The sequence below is a fragment of the Thunnus albacares genome, chromosome 5, assembly GCF_914725855.1.
Source record: "Thunnus albacares chromosome 5, fThuAlb1.1, whole genome shotgun sequence".
In the NCBI taxonomy this organism is placed as follows: domain Eukaryota; kingdom Metazoa; phylum Chordata; class Actinopteri; order Scombriformes; family Scombridae; genus Thunnus; species Thunnus albacares.
This window is the reverse complement of record NC_058110.1, coordinates 28910611-28931473: the sequence shown is the minus strand read 5'-3', so window position 1 is coordinate 28931473 and position 20863 is coordinate 28910611. Positions and strand designations below refer to the sequence as shown.

General features: G+C 40.6%; 2 protein-coding genes across 2 annotated transcripts in view; both read right to left on the bottom strand.

Moving 5' to 3' along the window:
• Positions 1 to 1999: 1999 nt before the first annotated feature.
• irx7 (iroquois homeobox 7) lies at positions 2000 to 3705 on the bottom strand. The gene is made up of 2 exons (XM_044352092.1): positions 3393 to 3705; positions 2000 to 3017 (listed from the first exon to the last, which is right to left on the bottom strand). Exons 1-2 carry the CDS (start codon positions 3627 to 3629, stop codon positions 2250 to 2252), a joined length of 1005 nt encoding a protein of 334 aa, XP_044208027.1. The 5' UTR covers positions 3630 to 3705; the 3' UTR covers positions 2000 to 2249.
• Positions 3706 to 10625: 6920 nt separating this feature from the next.
• Positions 10626 to 20863, bottom strand: part of LOC122981875 (ankyrin repeat domain-containing protein SOWAHA) — a 23828-nt gene continuing 13590 nt past the window's right edge. Inside the window, exons 5-13 of the mRNA XM_044350662.1 lie at positions 20762 to 20863; positions 19587 to 19599; positions 16349 to 16353; positions 15753 to 15839; positions 14848 to 14850; positions 14437 to 14439; positions 14102 to 14174; positions 13614 to 13709; positions 10626 to 12492 (exon numbers count right to left, since the gene is read on the bottom strand). Of these exons, the coding sequence (XP_044206597.1) occupies positions 12317 to 12492; positions 13614 to 13709; positions 14102 to 14174; positions 14437 to 14439; positions 14848 to 14850; positions 15753 to 15839; positions 16349 to 16353; positions 19587 to 19599; positions 20762 to 20863 (558 nt within the window). The 3' untranslated portion in view covers positions 10626 to 12316. The remainder of the gene's footprint in view (positions 12493 to 13613; positions 13710 to 14101; positions 14175 to 14436; positions 14440 to 14847; positions 14851 to 15752; positions 15840 to 16348; positions 16354 to 19586; positions 19600 to 20761) is intronic.

Sequence of the window (20863 nt, the reverse complement as noted above, 5' to 3'; positions counted from 1 at the left end):
AGGTGAGGCGGGAAGACAAGGAAACTGCTGCATTAAGGCGCTTTCTCATTATCCCTGGATTAATGGAGGTTCAGCCCTTTGAATTTACATGTAAACCTGGCCGATTGATGATGAAGAATCTCCCTGCAAACCTCTAAACAATACACCTTAACAGATCTGTGGCCTGCTGCTGCTGTCTAATCTGAAAAACAATTCATACCTGCAGGGGCGGACTTTACCATTAGGCGAAGTAGGCAACTGCCTGGGGCCCCCCCCAACTAAAAGGGATGTTTAGATATGAAGCATATACAACTGTGTTACTATTCTAGCTCGTTAAAAGACGCTGCAACCACAGCGCACCTCTCCACTCACATGTTGATAGAGCTGCAGAAAGTCCTCGAGGTGACATACAAGCCGACACAACATCAAACAGTGACACAGAGTTGTTGACACAGAGCACATTTCAAAAGAGTAAAACTAAGGGGAAAGTTAAGCAATCAAGTAAAAACTGTTGCTTCCCCTGAAACACCCACCCCCCAAACTATCATGAAGACAGACAAACAGAATGATGATAACATAAAAAAGATTGCAGTCAGTGAAGAGAAAGTGTCAACTAGCAGCCTATAAGAAAAGAAAACTGCTCTCAGGACAAGAAGGAGAGAGGAAGAGCTGCTCCCAGTGATGATACTGCAATATAGAAATACTCCATTACAAGTCAAAGTCCTGCATTTAAAGTTTTACTTGCGTTATATGAAGTTTTACTATGTTACGTTACTTGTATTATTATTACAGACATATTGCCTCATAAGCAACATGTTAATTTTAACATTATTTTCATTTATACAGCTACTGCCGGGTAGTTTAATCTATAATGACGCGTCATATTTTAGCACTTTGTATATTTTGCATGAAAAATCTTAGTCTGTAAACGTAGTGGAGTATCAATGTAAAGTAGCAGAAGGAGTATAATATTCAAGTAGCCTAAAGTACAACTTGAATAAATACATTTAGTTTTTTTCACTGGTGGGTTCAGTGAAGCAGTTCATGTCAGAGAAGCAGAGAAAGAACCTGGTAAATAACTGCAGTTATGAAAATCATCAACCCCCCCAATAATACCATATGGTGAAAAGTAACCAAGTACATTTACTCAAGTATTACAGTTATGAGATAAAAGATACTATTTCCAGAGATAATATTTCCGTTTTATGCAACTGCATGCTTCACTCCACTCATACTAGGAGAGATTCAGTTCCTTCTATTTCAAAGGGAAACTTGTCGTTCTATATTTATCTGAGAGTTTGTTACTGGTTACTTTACAGATTAAGATTTTACACACAAAATATGATGCATTATGATGGATTAAACTATCCAGCAGTATGTAAAGCAGCTAAAATGAGCTCCACCTTGACCAGATGTTAAGTAAATGCAAGTCAATTATGCTCATAATACATCTGCACTTTTGTCTACCACCGTCAATACCAACATTCTCAATTAGAGAAAAGGTGAAAATAAAGCATGAAGGAGGCCCCATGACTGAGTTTTCCAAGGGCCCCCAAATCACTAAATCTGCCCCTGAATACCTGCGGAGAGAAAAATAGACAAAAGAAACACTTGACATCAACTTTCATTCACACAGGAGTTTAAGAAACTGATTTTTTTTTTTTAAATCTGAGGTCTAGAAAGTTTAATGTCAGGGATTATCCAGCAACAAGTTGCCCGAAACCCTGTTTGGGAAGATTTAATAGATGTGGTTTGATATGCAAAATAATCTCTGTATTTATCCAATTTACATGAATAAATCTACTTCTGAGTTTAGTCAAATGTAAGAGTTTTAGTAAGTTTTGAAGAAAGTGTAAAATTCTGAGCCTAAGACCGTATATATGTAATGATTTATCAAACATTACTGTCACACGCTCAGAAGAAAACAGAGCTCTTAATTTATAGCTTAATTTGCGTAAATTTACCATAATGCATTGCGTTAAATTCTGCATCAGACCAGAAAACACGTCAGGATTTCGCTAGATGCTGCATTTTATTTAAGCAAAAATATTTCTTCATGATTAGACAAAGGAAACTTAATTTACAGGTTTTTGAATGGAAAAATACATCTACATTTATTTACAATAACACAACACGTTTAGTCTTTGGTCTCGAAACATATTTTTTCATTTCACTGCAAACTTCAGGAAAAGAATCCCTGAGGTTTGACATTTTAAAGTGCAAAAAAAATGATGTGGAAAAATGTCTCTTATTTGTGTCTCGATACCCGCTCAGAGGATTTCATGAGTGGTGTAACATGAGGGAACAAAAAGTCCGTTTCTTGAAGCCCAGTCAGCCCACAGTTTCCCGGCGGGGTGGTAAATATTGTCCAGAGGCTTCTTTACAGTCTCTGAGGTCGCGGTCTCTGCCAGGGACCAGATTTTGGGTTTTTGACTGTTTTCTTTACTCTCCAAAGCTGATGGCACGTGATCAGAGTCACTTTTCTCAACTTTCTTGACAACTGCAAGCTCTCTGTCTTCATGCTCGCTGCTTTGCTGCTGCGACATCTCCAAACGTGCATCCACAGGTGCTGAGCTGTCCAACGCGCTCTCGACGTGCTCATCTGTGTCTGCGCGGTCAGCTTGAGGCTCTTCCTCATCCCGCTCATCCAAATGACACTTCTGCAGAGAACTCTCGTCTTCGTCACTCTCTCCTTCCTGCTCCTCGTCCTCCTCGTCGGATTTCCCCTTAGACGCCCAGCTGACCCTGTTCTCCTTCTTCAGGCGTCGCCTCGCGTTGGCGAACCAGGTGGAGACCTGCGTGAGGCTCATTTTGGTGATGATGGCGAGCATGATTTTCTCGCCTTTAGTCGGATACGGGTTCTTCAGGTGCTCGTTCAGCCAAGCCTTGAGCGCCCCGGTGCTCTCTCGTGTGGCCACTTTGGCGACTCGACCGGGATCCTCAGCTGCTCCCGGACGGTACGGCGGGTAGAAAGCACCCCCGCGAGCCAGGAGTGCGTGATGGTAGGGAGAGGCGGCCTTCAAGTCGAAACTGTTGTTCTGAAAACAGAGAGAAGGAACGTAAGAGCGAGCTAAGGGATATCGTTTGTGCGCAATTACGCACAGAGTTGGTGACCCTTGACCGAGAGCACACAATTCAAGGAGTGATACATTTATAGATGCAAATGTTATGACGGACAAATATTCCTGGACATATTTTCAGGAAAAGTTTGCAAACCGGTTCAGACATTTGGAAGCAACATAACTTCAGTTTCTGAGAATAAAATCCTGCAAGAGGATGATGTTTTTCTAATAATTCGAGGTTATCCAGCTACTCAAAACCAGAGTTTGCACACACTTTTGTTAAAAGTTACCTATTAAGCATTTAATACTTTTCTTGCAATATTTCAATCACTTTATAAATGATCAACTCACCATGTGTGCGATGTGTCTGTGGTGTGGATAGGGGATAAAGTTGTATCCCTGTAGTCCTGAGTATGCTATGGGAACTCCAGCTGCCATCGCTGCCAGATGCTGAGCCTGATGTTGCTGCTGCTGCTGCTGCTGCTGCACACCCGGTGAGCACCCCAGCACCGGGATCTGATATCCAGTCGGCATGCTGATGTTCCTTTCCAAGAAGAAGTTGCCAAATCCAGATTGCGATGCGGGCATCTTTCCTGCGTCCCAGCTATTCGGGTTTGAGTGTCAGTCCCACCTCCTGGATCTATTTATATACACCCAGCTGCCAGCGTGTGTGTGCAGCGGGGGGGGGAGGGAGGGAGTAGGATGAGGGGGCGGGAGGTCCCACTGGTATTGACTGACAGCTACGTTCAAAAGACCTACAGCTTTCACTGGCAACAAATCCCATCAAAGAAGCCCTCCGCTGTTCCTTTTAACGTTTTCGTGGAGAGGCTAAATATGTGCTACTTATCGCAACACAGTGACTTCTGGAGAGAACTTCAATTCAAATTCAGCCTTTTCTTTGGAGAAGTGAATAAAGACTCATAAAGTTAACCATCATCTCTATGTAACAAATATCTCTTTTTTGTCATAAAAATAGAGTCTTTATGTTTGCATCATTATTCTTTGTGTTAATTTTGATATGAACACTTTTTTTATACATACACGGCTCATTAACAGCAGGCTAAAACTTTTACATTTTAAAATAATAATACCCAACATAGTTTAGGGCGACAAAAGGTTCCCCATTTGTATGTTTTTTAATGTTAGATTTTATTTAGTCTTCACGACAAGGGCGCTTACACCAGTTTAATGTAATTTTTTATGACGAATTTAACACTTCTCATGTCTAGCACTAATCGGCGGAGAGATTAGAAAAACGACCTGAATCCAGTTAACAACATCCTGCCAGTCTCCACTGTCGCTTCTGACACTTCATCACCTACAGATCTCCACTTCTGTGAATTGAATTAACCTTTTCAATCGCATTAAATTATGCTAATAAACGAAGAAACTACTTTTTTTTTACGCACGCGTAAAAGAAGTTCCGCCAAGAAAGATTTGTTCCATCCTCCAAAATGAACCTATCTGCTGTTCTCTCATTAAATAGTTAAGAAAATGAATATAACAGTTGTCATTCAGCCTCACAGCAATACCTTTTTTATTTGTTAATTTATTGGCTGAACCATAACAAACTGCCCTTTTACATGTCGGATGGCATTGTTTTGAATCAAGCGCAACGTTTCAATGGCCCTAATTAAACGAGGTTAAGTGAAACAGGTGTTGACTAATGTATATGATAATTGTGAGATAACAGATGCTAATGTGTGTGTGTGTGTGTGGAGGGGGGGGGGGGGTTAAAGATAAGAGGAGAAGATTACACTTCTTATTCCACTGTCCCCCCCTTCATTCCCTTCAAAAGAGCCACAGTTAAGCTGAGTGTTTGTGTTCAAAGGAGCTGCACCTCTCTTATCTTGCATAATTTTGATTATTATATTAACAGCATTAAGAGGTGTAGTGCTGGTGGTGACTGAAGTAATGCTTTTAATTAAGTGGTAGTAGCAGGAAAAGTCCTGATGGAAGTAATACTTCAAGAAGAAGTTAACACGTGCAGGGATGATAATTAAAGAAACTTTTAAAATGTTGATGATCTTCATGTTTCATGTTCAGTTATTCCTTTTTTTTGTCTTTGGTTAAATCAGAATTACAACCCAAAATGTAGACTCCACACATAATCTAACCCTCTGGATTAACTCCAAAGTCAATACTTCATTTGCTCTTAATGAAACTCATTTAAAAAAGTCCTTTACAAAGCTGAGACAGTGGCATGTTTTAACTTCTATAACGTCTCTTATCGCTTGTTCCTTATTTTAAAGGAATCCAAACGATCCTCAGCATTAATGACAACATTGCTGAGCTGCTGTCTCATGAACTCTAAATGCTTTCTGTTTACTTTCTGTCTTCTAGTCCTCACGGTAGTCTCAGATGTCTATAAATGACACCAAATCACACAGTTATGACAGGATGAAACTCGCACATACTTCAGTTATTAAAAGTTCTCTATATGAATCTGAGCAGAAACACAAATCTGACATCATTCTACCAGCTGCTCCGGTAGGTTTTTTAATAATTATTTCAAACAGCTGAGCTTGTGAATATAATCTGGTACAAGTTCAACTATATAATTGAATGTATTTATTTCCTTGTTGCGGTAAATATATGCTCGCTAAGTCAAGAATCTATTGTCAGTTTATTAGGTACATCTAGATAAAACTAATGCTGACTGATACAACAGAACTGCAACAAACCTTGCAGGTTGAAACTGTTTTAAAGAAGCATTGATTGTGTTATTGTCTTATCCTGAATGAAACACACACACACACACACACACGTGTTACATTTATGTGCTTCAATGAATCTGTGCGTTGCTGTAAAACTGAATGAGACACACAGACAGAAAAACAAAAAGAGATTTGTGAATGATGTGAATGAATCCTCTCCCTGATGTTGATCTTGCAGAGAGTTGTGCAAGTTTTCAACAATCTCTACAAATTAAATATGAATTCATTATTGACCTGTATGAAGAAATGAATACTGTTTGCAGTATTTTCTTTCCTCCTACTTGCAGATGTGTTTCCTCTCCTACAACAAAACCACTAACTTCTGAACTGATGGCACTGAAACTGAGCTGAAGCTGAAACAGCATCTCACAGGGGGGAACTGATCACTTTTATGGGAATATTTTTAAGTTGGCTTGTTTCACTCTAAGTTCATTTCTTATAACCGCATGAAGAAATGACTAATGCATTTCTTCATGGAGTCAAAACCACATGAACATAACAACCAGCTCATCTCATAGGATGAACAGTCAAATATAAACTGAAGAGAAACTAAATTGTCTCTTTCGACCGGATGTTAAAGCCAAAAATAACATAATAAATTACAAATCACAGTTCCTCATAATTAAATTGTACGCCTGATTTCATCCGTTCTGTGTTTTCACACATTTAAATCCAAGAAAAAGAGCATAAGAATACACCTCTTGTTCCCTGCATGGGAGTAATTTCTCTAAGATTTTATTTCTTACACCAGTTGTCACTAGTTTACACACTTCAATCAGGGCTCCTGCAGTATTTGGAGATACTGTTTTAAGAAAACTTTGAATCGATCTTTACTATTTTTCTTGAGCACTGCGCACTGGTGATGAGTTTTATGTGTCATACTTGTTTTCACTTTGCACCTCCTGTCTGGTGCATATCATGTTCGATTATTGTGTCAAGCAAACTGAGAAAATAAGCTTTCATGTGGTATCTACCTTCTGAGTAATTCTGGAGGAAATTCAGCCCCCTTGGTATTCTGTGGTCATAGGAGGTGTTTCTAATATTTTGTTCACCTCGTTTATATCACTGAGGGTGGACTGGTGTATAATCAGAGGTCCAAATGTGAGGAGAGAGATGCTGGGGGTAGTCACAGAAAAAAAAAAAAAGTGATTTAGGTGGAGGGAACGGGGGAATTTATTTGGGTGGGGACCACAGAGCCTAAAGCAAATTTGTACAACAGCAACAATGGGCCGACTAGAGTGCAAAGAAAAGGAGGCTTATGGCATCAGTAGTCTACATCTCACAACATAAACAGCTCAGGGCTGCAGCCTTTGTCCCTCTTGTAGAACCTCTTTTCATTCTCTTCCTCTTTTGGCAGCTCCGCCACAATGCAGGTGTCGGTCCTGCTCTGACAGGTCGGGTTTGTGCTGTTTGCTGTTAGGATGTCAGTCGTTTACAGGAGAGAGAAAAAAAAAAAAAAAGTGACCAAATGGAAGACGATTGTCCTCAGTCCCCGAGGAGATACGACGCGAGATAGCAAAGAGGATAGAAATATCTCAGATAACACCTGGCCCATTCTGCCGTGTTGAAACAGAATATCTTCCTTTATCTCTATCTCTTTATCTTTATCTCTATATTCCACATTTTAACGCACTAAACGTTAAGTCAAACCTTGGTTTTGGATGAAATGCAGAGTGACGGTGCAAGAGGCTAATGAGCAGGTCAGGACAATATGTTTAGGTGTGACCTCAATTACAGGCCATCCCCTACCTGCGAGCCGACAAAGGGACTAAACATGCAATTAGAATAGCTCATAGGTAGGTGTGAAGGAGACAACAAAAGCCTAAAGAGAACCCACAGAGCCTTCAACACCTAGTCCTTGTTAGTTTATTTTTACTGCACTAGATACTGAAAGGGGAGAAAGTTGACCTATAGAAACCGAGCTGGAGGAGGGGAAAGAATTATATTTATTTTAAGGATATTGTGTGAAGTTATCTGATCTTTCTCAAGGAGGTAATTAAAAGATGAAAATGATGCGTTTTAAATGTTTAAATGTTTGAATTTAAAAAGCGCCACAAGTTAAAAATCGCAACAAAGAAAATTTAAAGCAGAAGAATTTACATAGTGGGGAAAAAAAGACAACAAATCTATAATGGTCTGCATCCAGAACTCCCAATTTTCCTCCCTAATGGGATTTTCCTGGGGCACCAACACAAATGGAGAGATGTAAGCAAAGTGTGAATGTTATCAAGCTCTCCCACCTCTTTACTATCTGTCCCCCTCTTCCCAGACCCCCCTCCACTCTTTGTCCTTTGTCATTACTCTTATCAGGACCACTCTATCATTCTTTCATAATAGTAGTGGCACTGAAACCGCTTGCAAATGTAAGTATGTCTTTGTTTAGGGCCGGGCAGGGGCCCGCCTCCCAGCTCCCTCCTGGGTGCGTGCTGATTGACGGCCCTCTGCTGGGTGAGTGACAGGCGGCGTTGGTTGGGTCGTGATGGCCGGTGTGACAGCTGGTGCGGCTGCTGCTGTCTCTCCCCTGTGTCGGGCCCCCGGTGGTTTCTGGGCCCCCGGGATCCCTCAATCCTGCAGCTAGTGTCCCGGCCCAGTTTTGCCGGAGCTCGGTCTGAGCAGCTCCCCGGTGTGCTCGTCGTTGCAGATCGGCTTGTTAGCTCGCTGCACTCTTGTTTCTTCAACTCTCAGCTGTAAGTTTCTTCTGCACATTAAAAAGACAGAGATGCCGTTTGTTCCTGCCCAGGACGCTGCCGTTGGGTTATTTCTGAGTGCAACAGTGGAAAAGATACACCAGTTTTGATGCATCTGTGGATTTGTCTACTTAATAAAATTCTGTTCTTTACCATATTAACATTGTTAGTAGCTGTTTCTTCAACTAAGCTGCAAGTTTCTTCTGCACATTAGTAGTTTTTCTCTGCCCAGGATGCTGCTGCAGGGTTATCTCTGAGTGCAAAAGTGGCAAATATGGATAAAATTCAGTTTTTACCTTATTTACATTGCTGTCTCGCTGCATCCTGTTTCTCTACCTGAGTTGCAGGTTTCTTTACAGCATAATATATGCAGGGATGATATTTTCCTTGAGTGTAACCGTGGCAAAGATAAATGCATTTATCTTCTAAATGCAATTCAGTTTGTTACCTTATCAACATTGTCTTACTTCCAGTGAGACAAAAGCTTTTAAGAGTAGTGTCATCTCCATTTGACGCAGAAAGTGAACAAAGTGAAGTTCATACGTCTATTATTTTCTCTCTATAGCCTCACAGAGAGCAGCTAATGAGGTTATTGGGCATCTGTGACGTGACATCTACATTTTGGCCTATTTGTGAAACAATGGTAACAAGGAAGCCAGGGACATTGGGCTCTGTGTTTCCCAACTCAAAATAACAAAGCCAAGCAGCCGCTGGTGGGAGGCTGTGCTCTCATGGAAATGAGCAACCGAACCAACAATGTAGCGCCTAATCTCTTCAGAGAGAGGAATCAGTTACACAGCAGTATGCACCCCTCAATGCTTTTCATTAGAGTCAGCGTGCTATTGAAACAGTCACTCCACCCCCCCTGACTCACACACACACAAACACACACATACATGCGCACGCACACACACACACACACACACACACACAAACCTCGTGTGTAGCCACAGGCCTTACTCATACATGCGCTAGATACAAGGTAGCCCCCCAACAACAGAAGGGTTGAAATAAGTGGGGCAGAGGGTGGTATGGGGGTGCGAGGCCTCAAAGCATCGGATTAGAGTTAATGTGCCCTCCCTGGGTTATAATCTCTTCAGAGGGGGACTTTGTTTGAGGGGCTTGAGGGCAGTAAGATAAGTATCTATTACAGAAACTCCCTCTTATCCCCCCCCCACCCCCCCAACATCCCCGCTTCAAAAATGAAGCACAAAAACACTTGCCTCTATTCCCCTCTGTGTCGTCTGATATCCAAGACCCAAAAAGCAAGTGCTGCCCTTTTCAGCTAATCTGGAATTAGGGGCTAAAGCCGTATGGAGAGTTAGTAGGGCCCATATTTACTCCATCTGTAGCCCACAAAGTCAGGTAGTTAAAGTAAGATCAAAGGCGGCTTAAAAAACAGGGTTATTGTATAGAAAGAGAGGGGGGGAAAAAAAGCATTATCACAAGTTGTTCTTCTACTTCTAGTGTGAGGAGAAACTGCGGCGTGAACAGCAAAACCTCTCCGTACGGAGATTGAGTTTTTATGTAGATAATCCCAGTGAAAAGAAGATATACACTGGTATAGTAGTGTGTTAAAAGTGAACAATAGAGGTGCAAAAGACAGTGTGAGCAGCATAAAATACAGGTGTGCAGTTTGATATAAAATACAGTTTAATACCAAAATATCTTCATTATATAAATAATGTGCAAAAGATGTAACAGAGGCAGGTTGTTTTGATTAGATTATACAATTAACTTGAAATGGTATTATAAACAAATAGTTACAATGAGCTTCTTCCACAACGAATGAAAACAGAACAAAAAAGCCCTTTAAACCTACTGAATCATTCAGAAGACACTGATTCACGATGTGATAGTGCAAAGGTGAACGTAGCATTTGGATACGCAGAGGGTGGGTCGATGAAATTAAGTACAATCAGCACTCTGAAGGGAGTTTTTGAACAGAGCTGCCCAGAGGCAAGATTATCTGTCCCCAAAACTGGAGGAGCGTCAGGCAAAATAATTAAATTTAAGATGTCAGTGGTGGCACAAAAAACCTGCATCGTGACAGAAAAAACACAGCGATCGCAACTCAACACTAAGCAGAGATATGACATCAAAACCCACTAACTGGCGTTGAACGTAACCTTTTGTTTGGTGATAAAACGCAGCGTTTACTGTATTTTTTCTGCCTCCTGCACTCTGAAATGTCTCAGATATAAAGAAACACATTGATGGTTTTGTAAGTTTAGGCCAGTAAACTAGAAATCCCGAACGCACTATTGCCAAACATGTTGCAAAGCGTAGAGCACGTTTTTAGTGTGATTTCCAAACTTCTGATCAACCGCCGTCTCTCGGTTATTTGAGTAAAGCATGAAAATCAACTTTCACAGACGTCACACCCGATGTTTCTAACTTTACTGATTAAATGATTGATTTGTCTATTTATTAATCTGTTCATGTTATGTTATTGTTTCATAATTATTTCAGTTTGCGAGCCAAGTTCCTTGACGGTACATTCATGGACATTATCAAAAATCAAAGATGTACAACGTTGCCAGTAAAAAAAGCGCTGCAATCATAAGTTATGCTGTTGCAAAAAAGCAGAAAAAAACACAAAAAGTAAACACAGATTTGGTGAAAGAGACAAAAATCTTGCTGAATTAAGGATGTTGGCGTTTCCCACTAGCGGCTCAACGCATCAACAAGGAAAACTTTACAAAACAGTCCCAACTTACAAATGCATTACCATTAAATGACAATATAATTTTGATTGATTGTGATGTTAAAATAATGAGTACAATAAATAATTAAGATTTTCACTGTAATGGATCAACTTTAGTGTACGAGGTTGTGACATATTTTGGTAAACGGTCAGAAAAAAACAGGGAAAAACATACAAAACCATCAGCATGATCCTTAAAAGATAAGTCTTCAAACATTTTTCTTATTGTCAATGAAACACATGAAAAGACCAAACTAACAGTTAATTGATCCTACTTACAAGTATTGTCTGTGTAGACATAGTTTACTCCTCTGTACCCAAAAAATACACTATTCAGTCCTGTTTCAATAACATTTGTGTCCAGCTGTTTTAGGAAATGATTTAGCTTTGTAGGAAATTAAATGAACCGTTTCAACATCTTCAATAGGAACTAATGAAATGAAAACGTGACTGCTGTTATTAGTCTTGGAAGCCGTTTCTAAACAAACCGCTGTGACCATGAATCTTTGTGTGATGAAGGAACATGTCATCCAGCGCGGCAGCGAGACTCGTTGGCTCATTGACGTGTTTTTAATAGTTTTTTTGGACAACAATGGAGGTCAACGGCACAGAGGAAGAAGATATATTAGGCTTTCGGATACACACACAATACTTATACGTAGGATCGATTCATTGTGCACATGAGATGTACTGACAATAAGTAAGATATAGAAAATCGTCAGCCAAATCCTTTAAACTTTGACCCCTCGCTGAGATTTAAAGTGAATCATGAATCATGTGGCCTGAGCTCATTTGAAACTGTGAGGCATGTAGCTCCATGAGTAACAATTAGCAACATTCATAAACAATTTAAAGGCTTAGAGAAATACTTTTACGGTAAGCATAAATATCGATAATACACATATAAGCGTAGCCTCACCTGCAACACCTCCTGTTCAGTATTAAAGCCTGTGTGTTCAGTGTTTGGATCAGCTGTTTAGGTACATCCGCAAACGTGTGTGTCAGCAAGCGTAGATATCAAAGGTATGAGTGTTGTATACGTCCAGGGTCTATACATGTAGGTTTACATTATGTGTTTAAATATGAATGTAAAGATGAACTGTATCTGTGAAAGTGTTGAGTGTAACGGAGCGAGCAGAGTCACAAATCCTCCCCGGTTGTTCCTCAGCGGGAGAACTTCCTGGGTCTGAACGGAGGAACGGCGAGCTGATGCTGCTGCGCCGTCCTCTCCTCCTCTATCGGAGCCAGGTCTTCTGCCGAACCCCACTTTTTCTTGGAGTGGAACAACGATACCAACTTCCGGTTCCTGTTTCGCTCTCTGGCCTGAGTGACGTGAAACTCTGAGATCACAAGAAACACAAGTTACCTTGGAGTTTTCAGATATTACTTTTTAAGGTTTTCACATCTTGATAGCAAAACTGATACGCTTGGATGTTCTTGGTCATTTTTCCAAAGAGCAGACACCTACAGTAAAGGTATTCTAACAGTTACGTTGGAGATATGACTTTCAGACATTAGAAAAATCAGTTTAAAGTAGTAGTTTGACATTTAGGGAAATACACTTGTTCATTTTCTTGCTGAGAGTTATATGAGAAGGTTAATACCACTCTCATATCTGCAGCTGGCAGCCAGTTAGCTTAGCTTAGCATAAAGACTGGAAACAGGGAGAAACAGCTAGCCTGGCTCTGTCCAAAGGTTTAAAAAAAATCTGCCAACCAGCACCTCTAAAGTTCACTAATTATCTCAATTGATTAATCTGTACAAACACCTTTTTACACAAAGTGTAAAAATGATAAGTTTTACAGGTATTATGTGCCAGACTATTTCTTTGCTACTCCAGGAAGTGACTGCTCCCGGCCATAAAATTGTCCAAAATAGGACATTAAACCACAACTTGTTACTTTTAAACTTCAGTTTTTGCACAGATTAAGCAAATTAGATAAAATCATTAGTGAGCTTTAGAGGTGCTGGTAGGTGGATTTTATTTACATTTTGTCAGAGCCAGACTAGCACTTTCCCCTGTTTCCAGTCTTAATGCTAAGCTAAGCTAAGCTAAGGGGCTGCAGCTTCATATTGAACTGACAGACATGAGAGTGGTATCACTCTTCTCAAAGCAAATAACTATGTTTCCCTGAATGTCCAACTATTCCTTAATAGAAAAAAATAAGCAGCTTATTTTACTTGTTTGAAAAATAAATCAAAATTTTGATCACATGTACTGTAGTCAAAGATTTTTAGTTGTTGCTGATTTGTACTGTAGATACAATTAGAAGATTTTTATCCGACTTGATTTCATGCAATGCTTCAAACTCGTCATGCAAACTGTGAGTCTTTCAACAAAAACAAAAAAAAGCTACAGTAACAGCTACTTACACAACTTTACTTGTAGCTTTAATAAAATTGTTGGTTATTATTATATCAAAACATTCGTAACTCAAAAGCAAAAGTATGAGGCACTCACGCAGCTCGCAGTCTTCCTCTGGACCCTCTGGTTCTCTGATGTTCAGATAATGGCAGGCAAGATGGCCGCTGTAGTCCCTTAAGTTTTCTTTGGCTCCTGATAAGAGAGAAAATAAATCTCTGTAAGGTGAAACTCGTCATGGAAGGCAGCAGGTATGTGACTTTACTGACACCTGAAACCAAGAGCTTAAAGGAACAAACCAGAATCCAAAGGTAAACAAAAATACCTAAATGAGATCTGTGTCCCTCTCTAACTGATTGACAGATCTCTCTTCATGTAAAATCATGTAAATATCAACAGTAAATGAAAAAAAACAAGGTTTTTAAGTTATTTACATCAGTAATTATTGTAAACATTGGTGTGAAAAAGGCGTATGATAATTTTTTGATTACATTTCCTTAATTTTATCTGTAACTTTTAAGTTTCTGGGCCTTACATGCTGTGCAACATCACTGTCATGGTTTGAAATGAATAAAAGCAGTTTTTACCGTAAGTCCCTATGAGCAGGTCAAGAATATTCTGATGACCGTGTAACGCTGCGATGTGTAAAGGCGTATAACCCTGTAGAGCAAAGACAAGAGTAAAACAGAGGAAAAACATACAAAAAGAACATTTAAAAAAGTGTGTTTTCTGAAGTTTTCTCTTTTTCGGGGACACTGGTGATGAAACCTGGCATGAAAACACACCCTTAACAACGCTCACTTCACTGACAAATAAAGGGCAGAGACGGTTTAAAATGTTTTGAATGACACTTTTAACATTTTTACTTTGTGCAGAGTTCAGGGGAATAACTGGTTAAGTGCTGGAAGGGTTTGGTACCTACCCCCTAGAGGTTCCCAGTCCCAAAGGCAGCCAATGAAAACAGCATGGAAAAAAATATACAAATTAGCAAAGGTTATGGAAACACAAGATAATGATAAAAACATAATTGCTAGGGTAATTCGCTGAAAATTGCATACTTTTAGAATTGTGCATGCTGGCACATAGACACACTGTTTTGGGAAACAATTAACATGACATGACATGATTTATTAGCGGAGTACTCCTGCGGCTCGACAACACGTGCTGCTGTAATACATTTGCACAGCTGGATCTTCACGGAGATCATTTAGGAACATTACATCACTGAAGGGGCACAATAGAAGGAACCAGCAGAAATGTTGTTGTCCTGTTGTTATCCATTCAAATCAAACCTACATACCCATCAGCTCCTGATAAAAGCCTCGATACTCACATGCTGCAAAAAAAAAAGAAGAATGATGTGAAGAAATCAATCATTGTGCACATCACAGCAAAAGCAAACCGCAATGTATTATTGAATTAAAGGGGCATTCCACCAGTTTTACACATACAGTACCAGTCAAATTTTTTGAACTTTTGACCAGTATGGTAAAGGTTAATTTATTCATCATGAGGAAGTACTGAAAACCGTATCATTTATTCTGTGGCTCTCAAGTCTGTAATCAGTCAGGCAAGGTCAGAAAAAGTGAAACCAGAAGTAAGAAAACCTCAAAATCACAGTAACACTTGTAATAATGCAAATGACTTTAAATCAAAACTGGAACATAACAGTTTCATTCCATATGTTAATATAAGGACAGTCATTTTTTTTAAGCGATACTGTTTATTCCATAGTTCTGTTCTTAGCAGCCTTTAATCATCATCTTTTCTTTTCAACAACTCATCTTTCTTAAAAACTAAAAAATATATATTGGATTCTTGTACCGGAACAGAGCTTGTTTCTCTTTTCAAAACAGAAAACACATTATTCAATCTACCAGCGGATGCCGATTCATCTTAAAATGTGGAAAGTAAACTCCAGGAACACACTTCATGTTTTCAGAAAAACTAATGATACAAATTCTGAATGAGAGATTGCATTGAGTTACAGATGCTACTGGACGTCAGGACTTTGTCTCTCTATGAAAGACACTATTGAATTGCATTATGGGAAATGTAGGATCCAGTATTTTTAGAGCTTGACCCACATTGGGGATTAAAAGTCAGGATATCTCGGCCTCTGCTGCTTCGATTTTTAGCCGTTCTTCTGTTAATTTTTGCACAAAAATGAGCAATAGTAAATAGCTGGAATGCCCCTTTAAAATCACTGCTCATTGAAAGAAAAGAAATTGCACTCACTGATTTAGTGTTGACATCAGCACCGGCATTAGCCACCAGAGCCGCCATGTCCTCGTTACCATGTTTGGCGGCCCAGTGCAGAGCTGTCTGTGTACGAGAAGGAAAGAAGAGTCATTCATAAAAGAGACACGTCTCCACTACGATGTTGCGTACTATTGTCAGCAATTGTAATTACTGTGGCATCATTACAAGTTGTCTACAATGTGCGGGGCAGCTTCTCATTGGCTGTGCGAGGGCAGAGGGCCAGCTGCGCACAGAGGGGAGCGGACGAATGGAGGGATGGTGAGACGGAGGGATGGAGAGATGGTTTCCTGCCATCTAACGGAGCCTAATTACAAAACAACACAGCACTGTGCCCACAGTTGGGGGGCCCGGCCGCCTGTCACCAGGGGGGAAGATTGATGATGTTAGTGTGACCCGCAGAGGGGAGACCCACCCAGACATCAGCGCACTACTGTCAGCACACGTCAAGCGCGGGGGGGGGGAGGGAACACGGGCCCCCAGCGCTACACTAAAGATACACCCACATGCGAACATGCTCAATGTGTGCGTAAATGTGAAAATAATAAGACACATGTATGTAGCAGAAAAGTCACAAACCACATCCACCTGTTTGACTTGAACTGTGATCTCCTCTTGTTTTTCCTGCACACTTTAAGCTGCGTAATTATGGGCTATCAACAGGTGAAAGCGGAGCGTAAGTGCAGATGTCGGCTAAGAAACCACATCCATCCCCTCTGAGCTTGACCCTTAACACAGTGAATCAAACAGTAACCATTTCAGAATTACTTATTAACTGTGCATGGATGAAAACCTTATAACCTCTATTTTTGGAGGCTTTCATGCTTGAAAACTACTTTTCTGAGCTCCTCAGAGGTTGTGGGTGTTTTTTTTTTTATCAGATGGCTATAACATGCAGCTTTATTTGTAGGACTTCATCTTGTCTTTCTTTGTTTGGAAAAATTCATAACAGAACCAGTTATATTTTTGTAAAATCTGGAATTTTTCAACTCAATCACACTTTACTCAAATAATATCCTCAATAAAAATGAAACTTGTGGTTCCACCTTCAGACTTCAGGAGCTGTGCGATCTGAAATGAGCTGGCATCTACACCTGTTGAGTGTTGTCTAACACATATACCAGATGACTCATTTCATATACATTTGTCAGATGCTTTCTTAAAAGTTTCTGCCACTCTTCAACTCAAATTACATGTTTGTGCCTCTCATTTATAACCGTTACAACTGAGTCACAGAGCAAAAGAGCCGGAAAAAGAATTACCAGGCAATCTTTGAAAAAATCAGAACATTGTTCAACAACACTTAAAGCTACAGGATGTATGTTTTTTTCTTTTATTTTTTTTTAGTTGAAATATGCTCCGAAGCATGTCTTAACGTAGAGAGGTGCTGTCAAAGTCTTGTCTGACTCATTGAACAACCTGGCAGCAGTACAGAAATATTTCCTTCTTAAGTTTTTAAGCGAGTCTCGCCCTTCTAACCAATAAGAGAAAGTCAGAGTCAGTGGTGGGAGCTCTTGTGAACACACTTCTGGTTTACTTCTCCTCTCATACTGAGGCTTCAAGCTAGCATTAGCTGCTGGAAGACAGTCGCTATGGCTTAACTCACAAGCTAGCAAGCTCTTGATACCTGCTCCGTGATCTCTGTTTCTTCTGCTGTTTGCTAAACCGTCTTGATGAGCATGTATTTGAAAATGAGCGCAAGCAGGCTGCATGGTTTCACAGACTCTCAAACTCCAGGGTGGGGGCTGGAGGGAGGTGGGTCTTAACAATCTACCAATCTAACAATCATATAATTTTGTTTACAGCGCATGTTTAAGTGCGGTTTCAAATAGCACAGTTTATTTGTTTTTCAGAGAAACTACAGCTAAGATCTCTGACTCAAATGTGATGTGATACATGAGAAGCTAGCACACTGCTTGAACATGACACAAGTCCTTTTGTGTTTTGTGTCGAGCCAAGACATCAAATTCTTGCTAATTGTTGTGCAACAAGCCCGTCCAACAGCTGGCAAGAGAAAAATGTCTCCTTGTATCCACTGAGGGGAATGAGGAAGTGATATGAAGGTACCCTTCTATGTGTCGAGCGTCTGGGAGACAGATTGTGATAGATGCTGTCTGGCTCGAGTATCTCCATCTCTTTTGTCTGTCCCCTGTCATGTCTGAAGACAGATTGGCCAAAGGGCTGTTTGACAGACAGTTCGGCAGGTCTCCCGGTGGGCAGGAGTGACGGACGAGGTTGAACAGGATGCAGCGTCTTCCCTTCCTGCGCCTCTCGTTTCTGTTCCTGCCCACCAGGCACCCCCCACCGACCTGTCCGATCACTCAGGGACGGCTCTGTCCCCCCCCCCCCTCGCCACACGCTCCCCAGTGAGGGAAGTGGTGGCTAAAGAGGGTTCGCATCAACGGGAGACACAATGGCCTGTGTGCCTGACACTTTTCTAGATGTGGAGGAAGACAGAGAGGAGTGATGGGATAATAATGTACTTACAAACTGTGTGGCAGAGGAAGTCCATCACGGCAGGGACAGAGGACGACGTCATGAGGGGAGCAGGGAGAGAAAAACAGACTTGATTTAGGTGAGATGTAGGATGTAGGTGTTTCAAGCCAGTTCACCTTTAAGCCACTGTTTGATAAGCATACCTATAAAACCACCTGATCCTAACGAACATTTGGTCAGAACAGGAAACACTTAAGTCCTCCCAGGATGAAGGGTAATCCCTTCAGTCCTGGTCAAACATATGATTTAGAGCTGAGACGTTTGGTACAGTTAACATAACTTCTGTTGAGCAAGGTCCAAAACTTGACAAATGCACGTCAAACACCATACAGTGACTCCCGGTTTGATCTGGTTCTCATGAGTCCTGTGACCTTTTTGATTCTAGGTGAGGTATCTCTTGTACGCAATCTGTGGCAAAGCATCCACCTCTGCTGAACAGAGGAAAGGCTGAAGCTAAAAGGGAACATCAAAGAGGCCTGAGGGGGGACTTAGCACCTTCCCAGGGACACAACCAGCATTGTTCTACAATTAATCCCAGCCTGCTCTATTACTTTCAGATTATCTTTAAGTGGGTGAAGTCTTTGTGGGGCATTAAGGCTCTCCTTAATCTCTCACCCCCCCCCATCTCCCTACACTTCAATGGCGGCCGTGCTATCTTGTCCGGGTGGGGAGAGCAGAGGCTTAGGGCTACTCTTAGAAGGTGGTCTGCCATGGCCACAGGACAGTGTGAGAACTGTGACACAGGGGAGGGACAACAAACATGAGCTCAAATCTCTTAAGCGCACAGGGAGACAAATAAAAGGATTTGGGTTGTCAGGGGGCACAGGAGCTAAAAAGCTATCTTTCATAATCCTTTTGATAGTGGACCTTTGAAATGCATGATCTGGATGTTTTAACACAGGGTTCTCAGAATACTATTAAGGGGAAAATCTCGACAGAATGAGCTTGTGAAAGTTATACAAGCAGGTCTGAGAGCGAGGAGTTTTGTATTGTTTGGTATCACAGTCGAGAAATCGGTAAACACGGAGCTGAAATACGGTGAGTTTTAACGCAGGTAAACTCGCTCCTACAGGCTAGTTGTTGGTGTTAAGAGTTATTACACACAAGGTGAAGACAGAAGTTTGAGATGAAACTCACCCCCTTGAGAAGGATGGTCATGGTCACAGTCGGGAGGGTCAAAATTAGAAAAGAAGAAGCTTTAAGTCAGACAAAACTCATATAATAAACAACATCCAAAACAACATTATGAGCTGATAGTAACTACATCTTACACAACAACATGCAACAGGTTATATTCAGTAATATATCAAATACTCACTGAGGTGAAGTCCTGGTTTGACCCACAAAAAAAGAACAAAACACAAAAGACCATATTAGTCAAACCATGAATAAATGATTCCAACAATTCCTTTTTGAGTTTTTGAGAAAAAGTGTCTTTTTATGAGCTTTGTTCAGGACAATTCTGGTTAATTTCAACGTGGGTCTTATTTGCATAGTTTTGTTCAGTTATGATAACACTGGACTCACCGAACTGATTGCTGAGATTGCAACAATGTCAGACGGGGTCAAGAAAACCCCGAGCGGTCAAACAATCAGGTTTTAAATAATCAAGGTTGTAAACAAACCAGATTATTTAAACCTCTTTATTTGGAGGTAAAACTCTGCACAAGCTCTTATTACAATACTATCTTACAGACCTCACTGGCTTTGGGTTTTACAAAGCTGTTTTATGAGTTTGTTATTTAAAAAAATGTTGCACTTGACACATTTCAGTGGGAATTAATTATTGAGAAGGAAGTTTGTTGTCCTGTTTGAGAAGGTGGTGGAAGTCTTTTGCTGATTAAAAGATTTGAGGGAAAGATTTGTAGAGAACCATAAAGAGAGTTTTCTTAAAGTTATGCTTCTGTGAATATTCACAAAGGGTATAATGTGATATTTCAGAGGGAGGCCTGCTTGCTACAAGTCTTGAATTAGCTTGTTTACATTTGAACATTTTGAATCAGGTTCTTTATCAAAACTAAAAAGAGGTGAAAGAAAGAAGAAGCTTTGATTAACAAGTTTCACTGCATTTTTCCCTTTGCTGTGGAGAGTCTTAAAAATTTTTCTGGGACAGTTTTGTTAAGTTTATTAAAGTACAAGATAACAAGCTAGCAAGGCTAATGAAAATTAGCCAACTGACAACTTGTTGATTGTTTCTGTCGCTCACATGACCCTCACCTTGCAGGACACACTGAAGCACTCCCTCAAAAGTCAGTTTTTTCTAATCCTCTTTTACTGTTCTCCTTTTTTGTCTCTTTCAAATAAATTTGGCTAACCTTGTGATTTGTTTAAAACCTGGCTCACTGTCCGCCTCATCAGACCTTATTTTTTGTAGCATTCCCGGATTTCCAGATATTATTACCAACAGGACTGATGGCCAAAAATATGAAAATAAGATCCAACTTGTAATAAACTGTAATTATCCTTTCAGAGGCAGAGAGAAGTGCTGCTACCTTCTTGTGTGCCAGCGAGGGGTCTTGTCTGAGCAGCTGAGAGAGATCAGGGACTCGAGCGCCAGCAGCGGAGTAGATCCACTCCTTCTCTATAGGGTCCAG